This window comes from Phasianus colchicus, chromosome 10 (genome assembly GCF_987193195.1).
Source record: "Phasianus colchicus chromosome 10, bPhaCol1.hap1.1, whole genome shotgun sequence".
In the NCBI taxonomy this organism is placed as follows: Eukaryota; Metazoa; Chordata; class Aves; order Galliformes; family Phasianidae; genus Phasianus; species Phasianus colchicus.
Genome location: NC_143445.1, coordinates 4,109,093 through 4,131,149, shown reverse-complemented (window position 1 = coordinate 4,131,149; position 22,057 = coordinate 4,109,093). Strand labels below are relative to the sequence as shown.

Here is a 22,057-nt window from a genome sequence, read left to right as displayed (position 1 = left end):
AAAGCATATGCTAAAACTACGCTTTTTCTTTCTGATCCAGCTCTGCAGATGGCAGAATTTTATTACAGTTTGGAAGTTTCACCTTCCTGAGGTGGACTGGGAAGAAAGTTTGAGCGTCACACACTTCCTAAGTGAAATCCCCAAGCAGGCTCCTATTGCCAACACAGAGAAGAGTTTCCCCACTACAGGAGGAAGGCCAGGTTGACAGCACCCAGGGAAGTCCTGCCATCCCAGCCTAGCCAACCCAGTCTGAGCTATAGCTGAAATCACTGCAAGGGCTCTCTGCCAGCAATTCTCCTGTGCTTCCCCACCGATGGCCAACAGGGTGCAAGCCCTTGCTATGGGTAATGTTGGTCTGAGTTTTCACTTAAACTCCTTTTGACTACAAGCATCACTGGAAGCTCCCACACCAGTATGCTGCTGACATCCCTTTTAAAATGGAAACAAATGCTTTTCAAACTGGAACCACTGCAATCATTATCAGGAACACTATGACCCTTTCTGTTGCTCAGCTCATTCAAGAACAACTAGCCAGGAGGTTAAAAAGATGCAACCAAACAAACCTTAATTTAAGCAACTACAGAATTAGTCATCAATGAACTAAGCAGTGTGTAGACAGTAAGTTTGAAATATGCCACACCGATGCTCTCAGCAGTTGCAAAATAGAATTAGAAAACTAACATTTATTAAATCAATTTGAATTTTAATACACAGTTCAAAAACGTGGCAGCATAAAAAGAAACGTTTTTAGAAACAACCTGAATCTACCATTTGCACTGTTACATTAACGATCAGGGCTCTCCTGTCAACAGTTCCAAAACACACTTGACCTAAACCACCATATTTAATGCAGCAGTGAGATACTAAAGACTCCAAGTACTCCTGCATTTGTGGAGCAAAGGTACTACGCATGTAATTTAATAGAAGTCCTAATAAATGTACCACCAACAATCCCAGCAAAACTTAACAGCTCTGCAAAACCATTCAGAAATAACCCATGCTGTGCATTTTACTCCTCTTAGATCAGACTCTGGTCTGGCAACGTTTCTTACACGTAGTGGACTGGGAAACAGATTTACATCAGTAGGTCACGATCAAACCACCAAATCAGGAAACTGTAGGATCCTCTTGGGTCAACACAAAAATCACATACAAGTTTAACTAAATACATTTTAATAGGACATCATTAAATCTCATGAGGGCTAGAAAACACAGACCTTAGGTACCTGGGTTGGCAAATAAAGACAAGAATACTAAGAAGCATTTTCCACCATTTACTCATTATCAAAAATATTTTTCAACTCTTCTTGCAAAACAAAAACAAAAAAGTACAGACTGGACACATACATCACATTTTTCTTCCTATGGCTTTAACCCCCCACCCTACCCACCCCACAAAAAAGACGGGGGGAGAAACAAACCAAAACCAACAAAAAGATCCGACCACGTCCACAGAAAATGACACCATGGTACACTACAAAACAAAGGAGGTGCCATTCGTGTCCAAAGGTTTTTGCTTATTTCTTAGGTGAGTAACCATCATTGTACATGCTTTGTGCCAAATCAAAATATACCTAACACTAGGTCAGCAAGCACTGCAGACTCCATTAGATGAATTAAAGAAAGATGGAAGCAGTTAACTTGAAAAATTCACATACTATTTAACATGCTGTTGAAACAGGAATCACATTTTAAATTAGAAGGTAATGTTGTGTGTTCTAGTCAGCCTGTGCTCAATCTGTGCTCTGTCATTCCAAGAGGAGAAATTTCTGCTTTCACAAAACAACTGCATTTTTTAGGTTGCCAATGGAATCTTAGCTACATGACTAAATGCTTCTGACTGTACTTTTATTTAGGGATTACGATTAAATAAACTTTTTTTTTTTTTCAATAATAATAAAGCTGAATTCCTATGAAGGTGTTTTCCATTTTTAACTTTTTCAAATAAGCTCTCTGACAACTTTTTGTTATTTTTCCACTTGGGGTCTATTCAGCCCAAGTCACAAAAACGTTGACCTTTGAAAGCGACTTTCAATGTATCACAGAAAAATGTGACGGGTTCCGGGTAAATTATACAGCTTGTTGTGTCTAACAAACATCCAAAACATTTGACCTTTGATAGAAATCCATTTTCTGCCCCAGCCAAGAGATCCTGTAAGCAAAGAACTGCCCTCAAAGGAGCTCCTCCAGGTGTGTTGTGCTTCAGCTTAAAAAACCAAATATACCCAACGGTGGCAAGTGCAGGAGCTATCTGCATACTGCACTCACTGACTGGCAGCACAACAGGGGCAGAGAAAAACCACGGAGCCCCTCCTCAGAAGCTCACTAAAAAAAAAAAAATAAATAAAATAAAAGCATCTCTGTTCTAGAAGCAGCAGCACTAAAATCAAAATCATCAGGAACTGGCAATGAAAGAAAAAAAGGAGAGTGCTGCTAAGGAAGTAGTGCTACTCAAACTTGAACCTTCTTTGTGTACAAGCAATTTTTCCACTTCAATCAAAATAGACACATGTCAAACAAATGGAGCTGGCGTGGAAGGCATTAACAGATCAGGAGCATGACCAGTGGAACTGGCAGGGGAAAAAAAAAAAAGGAATGATGGTATTAACAGGGATGGCATACTGGAGACAGTGATTTAACATTCATGTCTAAATAACTGATCTCCCTGACCCTTGCTGGGAGACTGAACTGCTTTGTGGGCTGTTAGCTTTCTCAGTATCTTACTGATCTCAATTTGTAACTGCTCCATAATCAATTCTAACAACCAAAAATTACCTACCCTTTTCAGACTGTATTCCTCAGCTTAATGCTGCATTTTCTCCAGAAATACTAGGTGATTTTCTGGCAATAGTGATTGTAACCAATTGACAATTACTTTTCTGCACCATAATCTAGCACAGTTTACACGGGCTAACTAGATAGCACTTCTCTACGTTTAAGCAGAAGCTTTGACTGAGCACAAAGCATGAGCAAGTACAATGAGGTTAATATTTCTCCTTGCCAAAGATCTTGTGATAAAATCATTTACATCAGCAATTCATCTCAAACTATGAGGTGCTGTAAGAACTAAAAACAGTTTTAGGGTAACTCCTCCATTATCTGCAACTATTTCCCAGACACTAATACACATAACATAGCAATGAAAAACACTTGATACAAGTGATCTAAACGCAGGAGCTCCAGCAAGTCAAACAGAACCATAGCTGCCTTTAAACTGTAGCAGTTCCCCTACTGACGGCAGGGAAAAGAAAAAGATTCAACAGTCATATCTCACGTCTATAGCTTCCTCCAAACTTTTGTCATCGTGTGTACTGGCAGCTAAAAACGTAGTTACTGGTGACCCTGTCACATTGATTACACTGGTGCTTGTGCTGGCATTGCGCACTGCAATGCTTGTCACATTAATGCCCAAAGTAAGCCTAGTCTGCTCCAAGGCCTTTTCTGGCACTGCAAATGCCTCCAGCTTCTTCTCCCCATTAGCCATGTAGGAGTTTTGGCAGCCACGGCATATGCAGTCAAGGCAGGCTTTGCGGTTAGAGTAGCAAGGGCAGCGTTGGCCACGGCATGTAAGAACACTTGGATTTTGGGTGGCACGACCACATTTACACCCTTTCTTTTCTTGTGGCTTTTTATACACAGTTTTTGTCGGGCTTCCCGGCATAACGTTACTGCTAGGGACTTTCTCCTTTGCTTTGTCTTTTGTTTTCAGCACCCCTGGTTTGGCTTTTGGGTGAGATTTCTTAGGGGCATGTTCTAAATTCTTTTTCACGCTTTTGTTAGACAGGAGCACAGTTTTACTTATTTTGGGAGTAGTGCCTCCGTTAGGTACAGTTGCAACAGGCTGCAAAGACATTTTATTTTCCTGTTTCACTGTTACAGGAGCTGATGCTCCCAGTGTTGGGCCACAGATGATGCTGGAGATGGGTAGAGGTTGCACCTTTTCGCTGTCGCTTTCTGATCGAGATCGCTTTCTGTTTAACTTGACTACCTTGGGTGTTGCTGCTGTACATGAGATCCCATGAGGAGAAGCATCTGTGGACACGAAAATGTTATGGCTAAGAGGCGGGGGAGAAAGCTGCAGGAAAGGGCCATTAGTCACGTTTGCCTCCAAGCTGGGCTGCAAATTAGAACCACAGACTTCAGTATTTGAAACGGTTTCTAAGCTCCGGAGAACTTCCTCAACACTAAGGAGGAGTGATCCGCCTGGTTTTATGTCTTCACTAAAACTGCAGATGTCAATGCCCGTCGTACACAAGTCACTGGTAGAAACTGGGTCACACACAGGCTGCAGGCTGCTAGAGTTATCTTCATTTTTCATATACTCTCCGGTACTACATACATCAATCGTGTTTGCATGTTCAGGAGAAGGAATATTCACTCCAAGTTTATCTACTGAAAGCCCATTACAATTGGGCAACCCATTGATAACAGAACCTCTAATATCAACATTCTGCGTGCTCTCAGGTTTCGATGTCAAATTGGCTGGAGGATCACTTGTGAGTTCCGAGGTTGAAGGTACTGGGGAATGTGTCAAACACAAAGCCAAGGCTGTGTCAGAAGATTTTTCCGTCTCTTCATGGAGTGGTGATCCATCTTTAAGCAAAGCCAAAAGATCTGCAGAACAGTCAACTGCTTGGATAATATCTCGTGCCAGTGGAGTTTGTGTTATGTACTCGCAGAGTTTCTTATAGCAATTCACTAAAATGCTTAGCTGCTTATTCTCCTCAAACTGTTCATAGTCCTTGCACCAGCTGCATGATGGTTTCATCATCATCTTCTTGCCTTTACACGTTTTGCAGACATAATGCTGACATGTGGAGTTTGTAGGAGCAATAGGATCTTGTAGCAAATTTCCTAAAGAAAAAAAGAAAAAGAAAGATTACCATGAACTCAAGCCAGGCTTCCCAGTTCATATAGGATGGATTTCTTGTAACATGCAGCAAAATGAATAGCCTGAGAAGGTCCAACAAGTCACAGGAAAACATACCATGCAAAGAATCATCTAAAAATTCTCACAGATGCCATACTTGATTTTAAAACTTCAGAAAAAAAATAGAAATATATCACACCATAACACCATACATAGCTGGTTGTGCTGCTGCAGCCTTTAGAAACACTCGTAGCACAAACAGATCCAGTCCCTATATGCCCTCAGCAATTCTTTCACTGAAAGTTACAAAAGACGTAACATTTCTATGAGTTTACCAGAAGTGCAGCAACAAACCTCCATGAAGAGCCAAGGCAGAGATTTTAATTAAATCAGTGAAAACAAATGGAAACTGAGTAAAGGGAAACCCTAAAAGGAATGTAAAAATGATGCAATAGCAAGCCCAGAAGAAAGGAACGCACAACAGAGACTGTTTCACTTTTCATTTGGCTGGGAGTGAAAACAGAGCATAGCTTTATGACAGCGTCACCAATGAAGCACAAAGATTTTAGCTTTGCGAACAACAAAAGCAATTAAATGGCTCCAATGAATGCTTATTAAGTACCAAATAAAACACCTAACAATGTATTTGAATAAAAATGAAAGAAACCTATATTGTTCCTTAATAGATTACTCTTGTGCCAGAACAGAAGATGCAACCAGGGAACTGTTAACGTATCCTGGGGAGTGGTGGATCCCCACTTTCCATCAGTGGGCCAATACCTAAAATAACACTAGTTGTCACAACCACGATGCTTAAATACTTCAAAGTATCAAAACCAGCTCACACATCCTATGCAGATGTGAGGGAACTGCAAGAAATTTCTCAGATCTTGCTGTCAAGGAAAAAAACACTTAAAGAAGCCAGTTGCTGATGTACTGAACACACCTGACAGCACAGCCTTTACACACGTGATGCTCAGAATCTGGAAGGTGAGGTTTTCATCTCTCTGAAATGAGAAGTCCGGAAGAATGTCTTTGCTTGTTCTCAAGAACAAAGGTGAATAACATGGAAGAATAAAATACAAAAGAACAGTGCTAATTTAAATTCTGCATAGAAGCAATCCAGCTAGTAACTATATCCAAAATCACTTGGTTGGTTTTAGCCAGCTGCAAGCCAGAAAGGTATTTTAATGCCTAAATAAACTTCACGGTACCTATAGTCATCTACAGCAACAGGTTTCCCCTTCTTTAACAGCAGATGTTCAGCTTTGATCAGCACTGTCTCCCTACGAGGAGCCTCTGTTGGATGAGTGACAGCCATTAGTGGATTCCCACCCAGATTTCGTACCAAAGCGAAACATGCTCTGAGGAACAAATCAGTACAATTTGGAAAATTGGGAACAGAAAGCAACGCGTGCAAAGTAGACTGAAAGAACAAGTCATAAATATCTTCTTTCATCAGTTGCTTTCAAGGAAATTTTAAATCAGATGGACCTTCCGCAGCAGATTCCCATGGCAGCCCTTTGGAGCACCGCAACCAGCCCAATCTCCTTGAGTGCACTGAGCTACGAATTCAGCAAAAATAACCCCAACTTCTCTATGCTGTGTTACCTTAGTAGGGAACCCACTCCCTCAGAAGAACAGGACATACTAACCACTGGCTGCAGTTGCCCTTAAATCATGAACTTGTCCCTGTGCTTCATCCTTTATGAAAAAGCTCCACGCCCTTTCCTAACCCAGCCCTCAGCAACTTTTAAAAATTCAGCTTCTTGTGCATTTGAAGTAATAGGAAACTCGCGTTAGCTCTGTCATTTTGCAGAGGTCCTGGATGCCATGAATGAGCAGATGAAGGGACCATCCCGTTTTCACTCTAAAACCTGAATCCTTTGGTACTGGTGGTAAATGAGAAATGCCACTATGCTGCAGCTGGAGCTGTGACTGTACGGGAACATGCAGCATTCTAATACAGCTCCTCAAAAGCAATACAGATGGAACCATGCATAGAAGCTGTACAACAGGGAGGTTCAGTGCACAGCCGCAGCAACTGGAAAAAGAATGTATAACCAAACAGTAGGCATGTAACTTTTCCTTGCTGCTCTACTGAGCAGCTGACTTGAGGAAGACTGACTCCAGATCCTACAAAGACAACAGCAAAACACTCCACAAGTTATGCAGTGAAAATGTAAAGCCAACAGGTGGAATACAATCACAGAATGGCCAGAGTTGGAAGGGACCTCAAGGATCATGAATCTCCAACCCCCTGCCACAGGCAGGGCCACCAACCTACACATTTAATGCTAGACCAGGCTGCCCAGGGCCCCATCCAACCTGGCCTTGGACACCTCCAGGGATGGATGGGGCATCCACAGCCTCTCTGGGCAGCTGTTCCAGCACCTCACCACTCTCACAATGCAGCCTGTATCAGAAATGTTATGCTCCCTTTAAATGACACTATTTACAGAGCAACACAAGCAGAGATGTCCATAGTGGTCATAAGGTAACATCTGATTTTGTGAGAAAAGTCCATAACCACCATTCATTGGGGAAAAACAAAAGAAAGCTTTAAATTACATCAGCTGGTTTTAAAAGCTGTGTCCATAAGCGGAAAGAGTTTACAAGCAGCTGCTGGGCCCTTCTGGATCTTAGCCCTTCCAGCAGGAAAAGCAAAAAGCTGTGCTCTGACTCGAGCAAGGAGCAAACACAAGAAACACTTGCTCACATAATGCTCTGAGATTACATATGCACCCACTGCAGTTCCAGCAGGAAAAGGGCAGCAGTACTGTGCCTGTGCCTTGGTCCACCCTCAGCCTATTCTGCCTCTTAAAGAGTCACGGTGATCAACGCTTTACAGATTATGAAGTACTAAAATACTTCAGAGATCAGACCAAATAAAAAATGCGCAGTCACAATTTAACTTTTAATTAGATTTTTTTTTTTTTTAATCTTGTTGGCAACTGTGCGATTCATTTATCCCAAAATACATTTGGCTGAAACTGCTGAACGGGTGCAAAAGCTAAAAGAAGATATTAAAATCTCTGAAAAAAAGTGGTGATTTCCAGAAGCTATGGGGAAGACAGATGGACAGACAAAACAAACCACTTTGTGTGCTCTCACTGGAGGAAAGAACACAGTGAGTTCTACCCTCCATAAATGCCAGCAACCTACACAGGGGAGACGTTAGGAATGCCTGAGCCATGGGAATATTTTCAGCTTGAGCTCATATCTCAGATTCATTCTCTAGTCAGTCAAAGTTTTTCCTGTGCATGCTCTGTGGCACTTACTACTCTCTTCAATTTAGTATTGCTAATATAAAAAAAAAAAAATCAATCATGAGATGCAAATTCACAGAAATTTAAGTTTAATTAGTTTTAATACTTGGGGAATCATGCTAAGTCAACAACATTGTCCCAGAAAGGCAATATCTGAGCTCTTACCAAGAATCCGGAGGTATTAAGCACTGGGATGTTTTGAACTGTTGGATTGCATAGGCTCCCAAATTACCAGATTTCCCCAGATTAAGATTATAAAGTTCACCAAGAAAATAATGATGGAAAGGCTTCTGAGATGTAGCCTAACCCATCCTCAAACCCAAGAATAACCACACTGAGTTAGACCAGAGATCCATGTAGTGCAGTGTCCCATCTCACTAGTGGCCAAAAGCAGATGCCTACGGCATGGAGTAAGAACAAGGCAAGCACACTCTTAGTCCTTGCCCAGCCTTTAGCTGTTATTCTTGGAGATGGAGTTTCCACGTATCCACGTATTCAGTAACCCTCAAGATTCTCTCCAAAGGCTTGCCTCATCTCTTCTTGAGCTGTTTCAAATGTTATCTGTCACAACAGGCTTTGACAAGAAGGTCCCTGTGCTGAGCATGACTTTTTGTTTCGAACCATTCCATCTACAAGTTTCACCAGGCAATCTCTGCTTCTTGTGTTGGAAGAGGCCAACAGTCAATCCCCCCCCTCCCCCATCCGCCTCACCCACGCTGCTCACGGTTTCACAGCCACCTATCACATATCCCCCACTTTGCCTCTTCCCCAGACTGGAAGCTTATACAGCTTTATACTGTGTCATCATAAACTTCACCACCATTCCTGATTTTTAACGTTTGTTTTACTTTTGATTGATACTCAGCACTGAGATAATATTTCCACGATTTTACACTGAAAGGTCAAGATCTCTCTTCTGGCTGGCAGCCATCAGCAGTCTATCACTTACATACATTTGTACGTTTACAGAAACTCTTTAAGATACAAAATGTGCTCTGAGAAGTAATATTTTGCTCCATGTTTATCATTCAATATTTATCAACTAAATCTCATTGGCCATTTTATTGTGCAGTCACTCTTCCTCCTAAGATCCCACCATGATAACTCAACGCAGACCTTCATTGTTACTACTTGAAAGATCTCATAGTACTAAATTTCATCTTTGTTCACCCTCTTTTGTTCTTATAATGCCTCCAGTAAGAGGCTTCAAACTTTCCTAAACGTCAGCTCTTGACCTCCCTACTATCAGAAGGGTTTACCAAGCATCTACTTTAATGTGAGCACTTACACTTAGTAAGCAGGATATACAGAGAAAAGACTTCTAATATATTATTTACAGAGCATCGTGGCTGTCCTGGAAAGCTGTTACCAGGAGGGAGGTCATTTAAGCCCCAAGAAACACTTCCTATGGAGTTCCTTAACGAGCATTACTCCACAGCTGCGGGAAGAGGGGAAGCATCTGCAAACTGTATCTCAGAGACCACAGGAGGAGAAGAATTGGGCACAACGTGGTTATTAGGTGCATGTATCCAGCAAATGTGCTCCTTTCATTCTCATCTACCTTGAACAAAGGCAGAGTGCCTTAGAAAAGGAGATACATTCTCAGCACATAGAACTGCTCTGATGCCCTTGCAAAAGCCTACTGGAACATTATATATTGCCTGTTTAAAGGCCCAAACTTATAGGACTGATACAAGTTTTACATCCTAATTTGACAAAGCAGACTAGTAAAAAAATCAAATCCAATTTTGTTAAAGTATAAACTTCACCAAAATCACCCTCATTTTATACAGCACGGCAAGCAAGTAGAAGCTCAACAGCCACAGCCCTCTGTGCCAGTGCTCCTGCCCTGCAAGCTGCGGTCACTGCAGGGGAGTTGGACTAGATGGCCTCAGAGGTCCCTTCAATTCCAATCCTATGTCTGTGATCTCCTATGATCTAAGCCTATGATTCTAAGCAGCAGCAAGCGCTGTGCTGTGACCACTGGGCTCAGGAGACGGAGACTGACAAATTATATCATGGAAGGACTTCAAAGTGAATTCTTTTCTAGAGGCTGGAAAATTCGACCTATCTGGAAAACCTGGCGCTCAACGTGCTTTGCATTACTCTCAAGATATACATAAATGCAAAGAAACTTTTTTGGCCTCACACAACTCCAACATAATATCGAGCAACTCCTTACTGCATAGTTACTCAAGCTGATCTGTAAATCATAACACGGTAAGAAAACACACTAAAGAAATCCGTGTTTGGACTCACCTACAGATCTGGGTAATTAAGACGTCCCCAGAAAGATGCTTGCTGGAAACTTATTAACTTGTCTTTAAACACTGTGAAACACAATCAGTGTGGTCAACATCGTCAGGTGAGCATCAGAACTACTCCATCATCTCCCACTGCCTCAAGGACAAACACACACCTCAGGTCACACTGGAAGGCAATGCTGTAACTTTGCTTTGCAGCTGCCTCTGGAAGCCCAGCACCACCCAGATCTCACGGTGGAAACCACAGACACTCCTCCTACCAGGGTTTCTCAATTCTGTTTTAAGACTGGAGTATTTTTAGCTTAGAAACCAATTTAAATTCAGTGGGTACAGCCTTGTGTTGTCAAAACGTGTGCAGTGCAATGCAGACAACCTTGAAAAAGCAGTTCTCCCAAAAGTCACATGCAGGATTTCAAACAGGAAACAGCAAATTTAAGTAAGGGGATTTAAGAGGAAGAGAAATCAACCAAGTTCCTGGCTAAGAATTGGTGCATTCAGAGAACTGCCAACGTGTGATAGCTGGACAATAGTTTTCATTAGTTAAAATAGATAAAAGAAGAAAATATCAACAAAAAATACGTGAGAAAAATGTGCCAATCCACACTTCTTTCAAACACAAAAGGGAACTGTGATCTGGCAGCCCAGATCATGAATCAGCCTTCACTTTCCTCAACAGAAGGAGGATGGACAAAGAATGAGAATTCCACTCATTGTTTCCATCACAAAAATCAAATGTGCTTTCTCACTTTACATCTCTGATACCCAGGCTTAACTCGCTCAGAAACAGCTCGCATCTGCAAAGAAAATCCAATCTCATGCACATCTCTAAGGCCTTTTATTAGTGGGAATGTGTTCCTTCTCCCCCTTTCCATCTCCATGACTGGAAACTGAATTTTCTAGAAATTTTACATCTAAGAATCACACAGCAATCTCCTGTGAAGGACACCCCATAATGCTGCATACTTCACTCTGTCTCAGTGCCATCAGAAAATTCAAACATCAGTTGCTCTAGAATCATAATTCACTTGCATCCCACTAGTTTCTAGAAGCTTCTTCCCTTAGATGTCTGTAGAAATTTCCATTCTGAATGTTTGAAGAAACAGTAGTGTTTGAAAGGTCTAATTCACAGTTTCCCAGTGGCAAAGCAAAGCCTAAAGGTCACAAATTCCACTTGGGGTCGATACCAGCACTGCTGAGAGCTGAAGACAGAGGGGCTGGAGGAGAACCCACCAGGGACCAGCAGAGGGGAAAAGTAGAGTCAGACCTGCAGAAGCAATGGGGAATCAGCTCAGCAAGGGGCAAGGAGGGAAGAAGGAAAGCCACCTCCAAGCCACAAACGTGGACAAGATGAAAGAGAGGTGCACATGTTTACACAACTCAGTGTATCACCAGCTCTGGAGAACTTTCATACCTGGCTGGCTGGACAAAGACTCTGCTTCTATCTACAGCATAAAACGTTTCAACTAGGCTATTGCGTTTATACAAGAGCAGGGTGGGAATAGCATCCCTACAGCAACATCAAATAAAAAGAGCAGACATAATACTTATTTCCATTTAAATGCACGCCATTCCCCGTGCTTGGTGGTTGGTTCCATAACTCTGCTTTACCATTTAGCCTTCAAATATCCAGCTAAAATTCTCAGAGCTATCTCATCACATCCCCCAGGAGCTGTGCGAGGTGCTGGTCAGTATTATCACACTGTTTCCTTGTTCCATGCCACCCCTTAATCTCTTTGAAGCCACACACATTCTCTCACATCCCATCACTTACATTACAGGATGCTTAAGACAAGAGCTATACTCTTACCCTGCATTTCCACAGTGCAGACTACCTCTGGGTTCCTGGCCATGTGCTCAGTGTTCCAATCAAACCATGCAACCCTTCCAGTCCTTTTACATTCTAAAGAAGCAACAGTCTTCCAAATATTTTCTAAATATTTGTCAGAGGCTCCAGGGTGAAATTTTCCACTGATAAAAAAAGCCAAACGATCAGATGACAATCTCCTACAAACATTTTAAGTGATGTTTGAAAAAGGCTGCTCATGAAGGAAAGACAACTGACATTCTGAATGACTTGAAGAAACCTACACTGTATTCAAAACAGAGAGTGGCTTTTAAGATTTGTATCTGATAGGCAGTATTTTTAAAACACAAAAATTTGTTGCATAAACCCTGCTAGGCTATTTTTAAACGGCACGTGGTATTAGTATGCAATTTAATAATAATCACATTAGTCCAGAGTCTAAAACACAGATCTCACGTCCTCAAAACGCCTTCTGCCCAGCGCACAGAGTGCTTATTTCATCCCAAATCTCTAGGACATGCCATCTCACACACCGCTCCAACAGGACGATGCATCACCTGCAGCACCAGCTACGAAGCCACCACGTGCTCACCCCCAAATCCTAGAAGCACACGCTGCTGCCCCATCGCTGTAAGTTAACCTTTCCAACCCGTCAGGAAAGGCAGAAACCTGCAATGCACTCCGAGCACATCTAGCTGACCAATTTACAATGCCACACATTACGACTTCCTGCCAATGCAGCTTTGCTATCAGATCAGAAGCAAAGCAGTTGGCTTGAATCCAACGCACTGAGCAAACAGTGGGAGCACAACCACATCAGCTGATGTATGTAGCTGTCACTCCTAAAACCAATTCCCTGAAACTAAATGGACAATCTTGACTGCAGAATGAACACCTACAGAATAACAAAGCCTAGCAGGATGCATTCAGAGAGATTAAGTGCTGAAGCTGATGACAAGAGGAGTGCTAATTTGGGCAGGGATCTCCCAAAGGACACGCGATGGGATTGTAACAGTTTTATACACATTACTGATAACCCATGCAGCATTTCTCCAACAAAGCACCGTTTTTAGACATTTACAGTCAAAACTTCATTTCACTAAAGTCTGAACAAAGAAAATAACCAGACATTCATTGTTCCATATTCTTGAATCCATATGCAGATATTTGGATCTCGCAGTCTATGGACCACGGATGCAGAAAAAGAAGCGAGCACCTGAAAAACTTTAAATATTTTAGAGGACAGTTGGATTTTGGTGCTCAAAACACCTGCTCTTGTTATCGTGGCATCTCAGTGTAATCTCTACCTCAGTACTTAAACCTTACCTTTTAAAACACTGTGTCAGATTTAAAAGGCTCCGATAGCTGGACAAAGACATGCAGAAGATGGGCTATAAATGATCTTTTATATACAGAAAGCGTAGTAACTCTTAGTGCACACCTGTACAAACGGCAAAATGTATTCTGAAAGCAAGGTCAGAGAGCTGGAGAGGAACCAATATTCACCTGGACAGAAGAGGAAGAGCAGGAAGATGAGAAGCAAACAAGGTCAGTTGAGCTGAAGATTTGTGACTGCTGGTCATCACCAGAGTGGAGCACTGCTGTGACTAACTGCCTGCAGGCTCAAGAAAGACACCTGACTAACTCTGCAGGACAGAACTGTGTGTTACTACATGGGTGCACAGCACTCAGCCTCATCAAGAACCCAGAATTCACAGGGGCTCCACATCTACCGGGCCACTAACAGACACCAAGACAACACTGGGGAATCCCTTGTAGACCAAATCTTTGAAACCAACAGTGGGTTTGCTTATTTTGCTTATCTGAAAGCTAGCTGCAGCAGAGAAAAAGAACTCCAAGTAGCAACCCTACAATTCAAAGACAATAGGAGCTGAAGAGAGGAAGTGGAACCACTGCAAGGTAGCTGGCAAATCAGAACATCTGTGGAGGCACAAGCTGGTAGAAGAAAACAAACTAAAACAGCACAGACTGCTCTACAACCTGAAAGCCACAAAAAAGCCATGCAAGAAATGCTGGAGGGGGGAAAAGGAGCCCGGGAATTTGGGCAGGGACAAATTAAAGATAGACAATTTCAATAACACAGAGTGCAAAAAACAAGACCACAGAAGACCACTAAGGGAAGAAGACAAGGCACGGAGAGGAAAGAGCATGTTTCAGAGGAGTAGTTTTAACGGGAAGTTCAGACAGCACAGTAGTTAGAAACACATAATCCCTCTGCTAGTATCTTAAGAAAAAGTGAGAAAAATACTATTTTCAAGCAAAAGACATCAGATAAATGAGCAAAAGCAGTAACGATTTATGGGAAAAGACACAGGTAGGGATATGAACTAACAGAACCGAAGGCAAGGCGCCAGAGACAAAGAGCAGAGTTGCAATCATAACGACATCAGAGCTCCACGAGGAAAAAAAAACACTTGGGCAAATTATTTCAGGAAATGACGACGCAGCGAGCCTGGGAACGAGCTCCTTTCCCTGCACAAACCGAGCTCTATTTTCTAAGACTTTAAATGGGAGGAGCTACTGCTACAGGATGGGAAGCCTCCACGACTCGCTTAACAGCCCCAACGGCGGCTGTAAATAAATAAAACGGCTAACTTTGTACACTCCGATAATTCAATTAAATTGGTGCGACCACACATTAGCACAGATAAACAGAAGCAACCGGAGAGGCCAGAAGCACGGCCTGTGCCCAGGAGATCCCAAGGCTCAGCAGCAGGGCTCGCCACGACCTCAGGACAGCAGCAGCCGGCAGCGCCCGGCAGAGGCTCGGTGCGCTCACAGCTCGGAACGCAGCGGTCCAGATTCGCGAGGAGCCCCGCAGCTCCGGGTGCGGACCCTTGATAAAAGGCTCTTTTTTGGGGGAGGGAAGGAAACGGGGGAAGCCTGGCAGCTCCCGGCCTGGCTCGCCGCGCTGGTTATCCTGGCAGGATAACGACCTGCCGTGCACAAAAGCAATCCAAGCGTTGTTACCGGGCGCTTACAATTCCTAGCTCTCAATCTACATTGTTTGTTATTTTTTTTCCCTTGAAACGTAAAGCACGAAAAGTGAAAACGGAAAGCCAGAAGTTCTCCCTGCCCCTACGTTGCGTCTCGAGCACCTTTCCTCCCGCTCGCCCTCAGCCACCTCTCCTTAAAAACAATTAGCTGCTCTACAGCGGGCCGTTCCCACAGCCGCTAATGACGGCCCTACCGCCCTTTGCGACCGGGCCGCCCGCAGCCCGGCACAAATCAGCACGGCACAAATCAGCACGGCACGGCGTAACTCAGCACGGCACGGCACGGCCGGCACGGCACGGCACGGCACGGCACGGCACGGCACAGCACGGCACAACACAACACAGCACAACACAGCACAGCACAGCACAGCACAACACAACACAGCACAACACAACACAGCACAACACAACACAGCACAACACAACACAGCACAACACAACACAGCACAACACAACACAGCACAACACAACACAGCACAACACAACACAGCACAACACAACACAGCACAACACAACACAGCACAACACAGCACAACACAACACAGCACAACACAACACAGCACAACACAACACAGCACAACACAACACAGCACAACACAACACAGCACAACACAACACAGCACAACACAACACAGCACAACACAGCACAGCACAGCCCGGCCCGCCGCCCGCCCCCGCCCCGCTCCGGATCCGGCGGAGCTCCGCGCCGAGGCCCGCATTGTGCAGGGAACAAAAGAAAGGTCCTCACCGCACACGCAGCAGGAGAGGGACTGCCTGAAGTAGGGCAGGAGCTTGTTAATCTCGGTGAAGGACTGCGGATCCCCCGGGTCGTAGTTGAGCACCAGGCGGCTCGCGGAAACGTAGAGAGCAGTGGCATTCACCGGGTTCATCGCAGCCGCTCGCACGCCGCCGCCTCCGGGGTGAGAAGAACGCGCGGCGCCGAGTCCGTGCGGGCGGCGGGGCGGGCGGCCCCGGGCCGGGTGTCACCTCGCTGCGGGGCCACCCGGAGCCGCGCGGCGGCGGCGGCGGCGCGGAGGCCCGGCGGCCTCGGCCCTGTCACGGGGCCCGCGCTGGCTGCTGCTGCTGCTGCTGCTCCGCCTCCCGCGGGGCCTCGCTCCCGGCGGCGGCCTCGGCCCGCCCGCGGCGCAGGGAGGCGGCGGCGCTACGCCAGGCTGCGGGCCATGCTCCGCCGGGCCCTGCTGCTCTCCCCGCGGGCGCGGCCTCAGCGGCGGCCCCGCATGGCGGCGGCCGCAGGGAGGAACCGCGAAGGCAGCTCAGGGCGGCGGCGGGCCGGGCCGCGCTGCCCGCTCCGGCGGCGGGGGAGGGAGGGAGGGAGGGAGGGAGGCGGATGCACCTGGGCCTCAGCGCGGCCGCATCGCCGCGGCCTTCTCCGCGGGGCCGGTGGCTGCAGGCTGCGCGGCCGCGGGCCGGGCGCCGCTCGCGGGGTGAGGGTCCTCCGCCCGATCCGCGCCGCAATGTCAATAGCAACCGTTAGATCCAACCGTCACTGCGGAGCCATCGCCGCTGCCGTCTAGCGCCCGGCACTGCGCATGCGCGCCCGGCGCGCTTCCCTCCCGCAGCGGGGGCCCATCCCGGGAGGGGGGAGGGGGGAGAGCGGAGAGCGCGGCGCCCTCTGGCGGGGCCCGGCAGCGCAGCGCGCAGCGGGGAGCGGGGCCGCCCTCGGCCCGGGCGCGGCGCCGCCCTGAGGGGGAGCGCGGGAGCGAGCGCGCGCCTCAACGGCGGCCCGGCCGCAGTCGCCCCGCCGCTCCGCCGCCCCGCGGGCGGGGTCGGAGGTCGGGGGCCGGGGGCCGGCAGCGCCCCGCGCGCTCGGGCCTTCCCCTGCGCACGGCCTGCGCCTCGCGGGGCGGCGGTGCCGTCCGGCCGCGAACGTCCGCGCTGCGTCATGGCGGGCGCCGCCCCTCGGCGCTCGGCACGCCGACTGCCCCGCCTCCGTGCCCGAGGCCCGGCTGCGCTCGGCGGGCCGCGTGCGGGGCTGCGCGGTACGAGCGGTCGTCTTTGAGGTCTTCTCGAACCTGAGCGATTCTCGGATTCCGTGACCGCCCCCCGAAGGAAGCGGCCGTCCCGCACGTCCTGCCGGCGCCATTCTCCGTGCCTGTCTCGGCCCTCTGCACACCACCTGCCCCCATCTCTCCTCTCCCCCGCCGGCCCCCCGCGCGCTCTCACAGAGCTGCTCGCACCGACAGCGCAGGGTTCCGCTCATCCCTTTCTGTTCCTTGACGCTGTCTTGCACGCCGCCCCTCAGCGTGCTCCTACATCCTGTACACCCAACCTGTCTCGCGGCCCCCAGCACGCACCCATTGCTGCACGCTCAGTCCCGACCCTGACATCGTTTCAGGGCGCAGCCCGTGTGCACGCTGCCTGCCGAGCGCCTGGTTCTTTTCCCTGCTCTCTCCTGTACACATCTCATGCGCTGAGCCAAGCCAACAAACCCAATAACATTTAAGACCAGGAACGTTCTCACACGGACCGCTCTGTATCCCACGTCCAAACTCCCCAGACCACACACGTGTGTACACGAGAGCTGCCTGGCAGCAGACGTGTCCCAGGGATGGGGCACCTGGCCTTGGGGCACAACTGTTCTTACTACTTACCGGCCTCTTCAGCCAGCGGTATGTGCTCACTATTGAATAAGCCCCCAGACACTCACACTATTTCATACACCAGTGGAAACGGCCTTCACCTTTCCTGGAGAAGGGTGAAGAGTGAGGTGTGCTATGTGATGTTGCCTTTTCAGCTGCTGTGGTTTTACTTCTAATTCTGTGCCGCATCTTTCTTCTCCATCAACCCATCTGCCTTAGGAGACTTTGAGAAGTAGATTCTACTTCCTACTGGGGGAAAAAAACCCAAACTATTATTTACAGAGATCTAGGAGCAGGAGTGGAGGGTCCAAAAGAGGACAGATCAGGCATTTATTTAGAAAATATACTGAGAACAGCAGTTCAAAAAGAGGAAGGAAGAAAAGACAAGTAAAAAGCTCTTGTGTGTTTTACGTCTCTCTGAAAATCAGCTCAAAATATTTGAAGCTGGTGCTTTCAATGTACCAAATTCCTTGGCCTTGGACAACAAACAAGTGCCTTCTCCTCACAAGAGGTGACAGGCTGCCACAAGGTCTGTCCCCGCCGGTCAGCAGGGCTGCCTGCTGACCACTCAGGCTGTGGTCGTGGATCACTGCATTATTTGGTTTAAGCCTGAGTGCTGATCTTTTGACTTACAGCATTTTTTTCAGCGGAATATGAATCTGAATAAGGTTAAAATAGGGATGTTGTTTCATTTTCCAGTTGCTATCAAAATTCTGCCCATGGCTGCATTTGGGAATAACTAGACAATTTAGATTAGATTAGAACATAGCCTGTGAACACTTATCAAACTCAGAGATCTGTACTAATGGCCTAAGTTCTTGAGTGTTAGTTTTAAGCTTTTGATTTTGATATAGCACTTGAACAGAATAACTATTTAGCTCTCAATGGATGGCTCACTGTAAATGTGTTATATAAAACATGAGGTGATGAAGGAGCTCCTTGTCTCAAGAGATCCTTCTGCTGTGAAAATGGTGTATTTTAAAGCATGTTTCCTTACAGGAAACTAATTGACTTAGTAAATCGCCTGGAAAGAGAAATAATAATAATTAAAATAAAAAAAGTCACTACATACACTGCTTCTCAAAGTCTGGGCGTGCAGAAATGTATTTCAGAAAAATAGGAGACTGATGAAAAACTTGCTTGCTTGTTTGATATTTCTGTCTGTGTCATCGCATCCTAGACATCATGAAGAGCAGATAAGAGTGCAGTGATTGTAACAGTCACAGGCTAACATAAGGGTGCTTGTGTTTTCTGAGCTGATCTTATTGATGAATAAACAAACCAAAGCAAACAGTAATAAATACTGAATCGCAGTAACTGTGTAAGAAAGAAACAATGGCAAATCTCCTTGCAGCTTCGAAGAAAGACTAAGATTGGATTTTGCCCAAAAGCAATCGGAACAAACTGAAGATATTCCATTGTTTTCACCTCATCTTACATTCATCAATGAATGGTAGACTTTCCCATTCTGACCATTTTCTCCTTCTGCTTTCGAAACCATTCTCATATGTCATTGCAGGGAGGTCACATGTTCTAAGGGGCATTCCGGTTGCTTACTACTCTAACCTCAAGATCTCTCTCTAGGAATTTTTTACCTTCTCAAAGTTCATATGTACAATTCTATGTCTAGGGACATCCTATTTCTATAAACTACAGGAGGTGCTGCGGTGCCCCTTTCTTTCAAGTACACATTTGTTTATGAGGAAGCCAATCCCTGCTTTTTTCATTCGTGTCCGTACTTGCAAGTAGCCTTCTAAAAAGAGCATTTATGTTATGAGCTCAGGACCTGGAGCAGTGCAGTACTCTCTGTACCTTTGCTGGTACAGAGGAATTCCCTGTTCTAAGCCAGAAAGCTTTTTATTCAGTTGTTGAACATTGAGATACACAACACTCAATGCTTTTATAAGAATATTTGCAACTGTGGTTACTTTTTCATTTTTAATACCTAGGAAACAAACAGGAATCTATTTCTGGTTTAGATTCACCAAAACTTGACAATAAATATTCCCCAATAATTTTAAGGTACCAACGATCTCCTACAAAACCACCTGCTAATGCTGTTGTCTCCAAACCAGTCACACACAATTCATTAACTTCACCTGAGTGACGTGTTAAAAGGAATTTGCACAGACTGAATTTGTAGGACGTGTTCCCCAGCATTTATTATTCAGCACAACTTTTCTCCTGTGGTGGACGACTGCTCTCCCAACACTTCACAAATCTGAAACCAGGAGACTGGTTAGAACTGCAGTCTCCTCTCTCCAGGTATGTGAACATGCATGGCCTAATAATTGTTCTAATTCGGCATCAGTATCTTTTTTGGTTATTGTTCACATGGTATTCAGATGAGCTGTATGTGTAGACAGTATATCGTGGCCGATGTAAAAAATAAATCTGTTTACATATCTTTGAAAAATGTCACAAAGCAGATTTCCAACATACATATTAGATGCAGAACAGTACTCATAGAACTCGCAGCTGTCAATCTCCTCACTGAAGCAGTTTCCTTTTTTAATGGTGTTGCCAAACAAAGGAATACAAGTTCTCTGCTCTCCTCTGGCAAACACAGTACTGCAAATCCAAAATCAGCTGTTGTTACTTCAGGCTCAGAGTTCTTGTTGTTTTCTGTGAATGCCAGAAAAATCTCAGCTCTTCTCTCAATTTGGACAAAGTGCCCCTTTATCCTTGTTTAGCTCTTACGTGTGCTAGCTAGTTTGGGATGGTCACCCTTTCCAAATCACACAGGAGGAGCTTGAAATCAAAAATCTGTCTGACAGCTGCACAAAATCCTGCACTTCTGCTCCCTTCCTCTTTGGTCGTCTTCCCAGCTGGTCACTGAGCCGTGGTGTTGAAAAGCCCATGCAAGATTGTTTTTTAACTTGGTAGTTGTTATTATTATTAAAGCAGGGATTCTGACCTCTTTCTTTTGGCTCTTGGCTGCAAATGGGACAGAAAAAATGCTGGAAAACCTTGATTTTACTCATTCTCTTGACTGCTTTAATTTCAGCCAAGTACATACTACTCCTAAAGGTGACTTCTTAGATCCATATGCCCTTGGTGCAGCTTTTCTTCGACCAACACATTCCTGACCTTTTGGATTTAGCAAAAAATCCTCTTCCTGCTGACAGCTGGGTTGCTAATGCCCTTGCTGCTTTTTCTTGTTTTTGAACTTGGAAGACTACAACTGTCTATTCCAATAGAGACTTTGTAGTTACTCCCTGACAAACACTTTATCTTTACTCTGAGGTCTTTGAAAAACCAGGACAGACTCATTATTTTACCACATCAGAAAAAGAATATCAAGTTCTTGCTTTTAAACAACGTAATAGCAGTATTTGATAGTGATAAAACGTACAACTGAGACAATCTTGTGTCGTATGCCTGACATTGATCACAGCAGTCGCTTCTGCCTTTAATGTTTGTAAATCTAGCTTTGGGTTTCTGTCTTGCCTGAGGTCTGCTGATACCTGTGAACCCCCGGCTTATCTTTGCTAGGAGCTGGCTCAGCACCTGGCTTTTAGGAGTGCAGTTTTGTTGGAATGGGACTTTCTCTTCACTCTGGTTTGGAACAGTGCATAGTATGTAGAGATGTTCTGGGATTGGCACTAAATGTTCAAGCTGATTCTGAGCCAAACTGTTAATGTAGAAATACTTGTCCACCTCTGTGTATATTCATTTTGGTTTACTGAGAGTGCTGCTGTACATCCTTCCCCAGGAACAAGCATTTAGTTCTTACACACCTCTGTTACTCTGAGTTAATAACCAACATCTGTGACTTTGGGATGTTTCTTATGGGGCTACAAACTAATGATGGAGCTGGGTTTTATTTACTACTTCTAGTTCTAAAAACACACATTAATTGCTGTGCTTGCCCAAACACAGAGACATGGAATAGCAGGAGGCTGGTTTCTCGTGGTGCAGAGCCCTCTTGCAGCTGGATTTGGCCTCAAAATCCTTTCGCCCCTGTCACCAAATTACATTTCAGGGAATCAGGACCCGAGGAAATGGCCGCAAGTTGTACCAGAGGAGGTTTAGGTTAGACTTAAGGAAGAACTTCTTCTCTCAGGAGGGGTCAGGCACTGCAATGGCTGCACAGGGAGGTGGTGGAGTCGACATCTCTGGCAGCGCTCAAGAGGCGTCTGGATGAGGAGCTGTGAGATCTGGTTTAGTGCTTGTGGTAGCAGTGGTGATGGGAGGACGGTTGGACTGGATGATCTTATAGGTCACAGAATC

The 22,057-nt window shown here is 45.5% G+C and overlaps 1 protein-coding gene across 1 annotated transcript; it reads right to left on the bottom strand.

The window, feature by feature from the left end:
- Nucleotides 1-663: 663 nt before the first annotated feature.
- On the bottom strand, nt 664-16,225 carry MSL2 (MSL complex subunit 2). The gene is made up of 2 exons (XM_031596582.2): nt 15,973-16,225; nt 664-4,854 (listed from the first exon to the last, which is right to left on the bottom strand). The coding sequence occupies exons 1-2, from the start codon at nt 16,112-16,114 to the stop codon at nt 3,257-3,259; spliced, it is 1,740 nt and encodes a 579-aa protein (XP_031452442.1). The 5' UTR covers nt 16,115-16,225; the 3' UTR covers nt 664-3,256.
- Nucleotides 16,226-22,057: the final 5,832 nt, after the last annotated feature.

Coding starts and splice junctions, on each gene's coding strand:
- MSL2 (XM_031596582.2), bottom strand. CDS start 16,114: ATGAACCCGGTGAATGCCACTGCTCTCTACGTTTCCGCGAGCCGCCTG. Junction 4,855..15,972: donor CCTCTCCTGCTGCGTGTGCG/GTGAGGACCTTT, acceptor TTTTTTCTTTAG/GAAATTTGCTACAAGATCCT.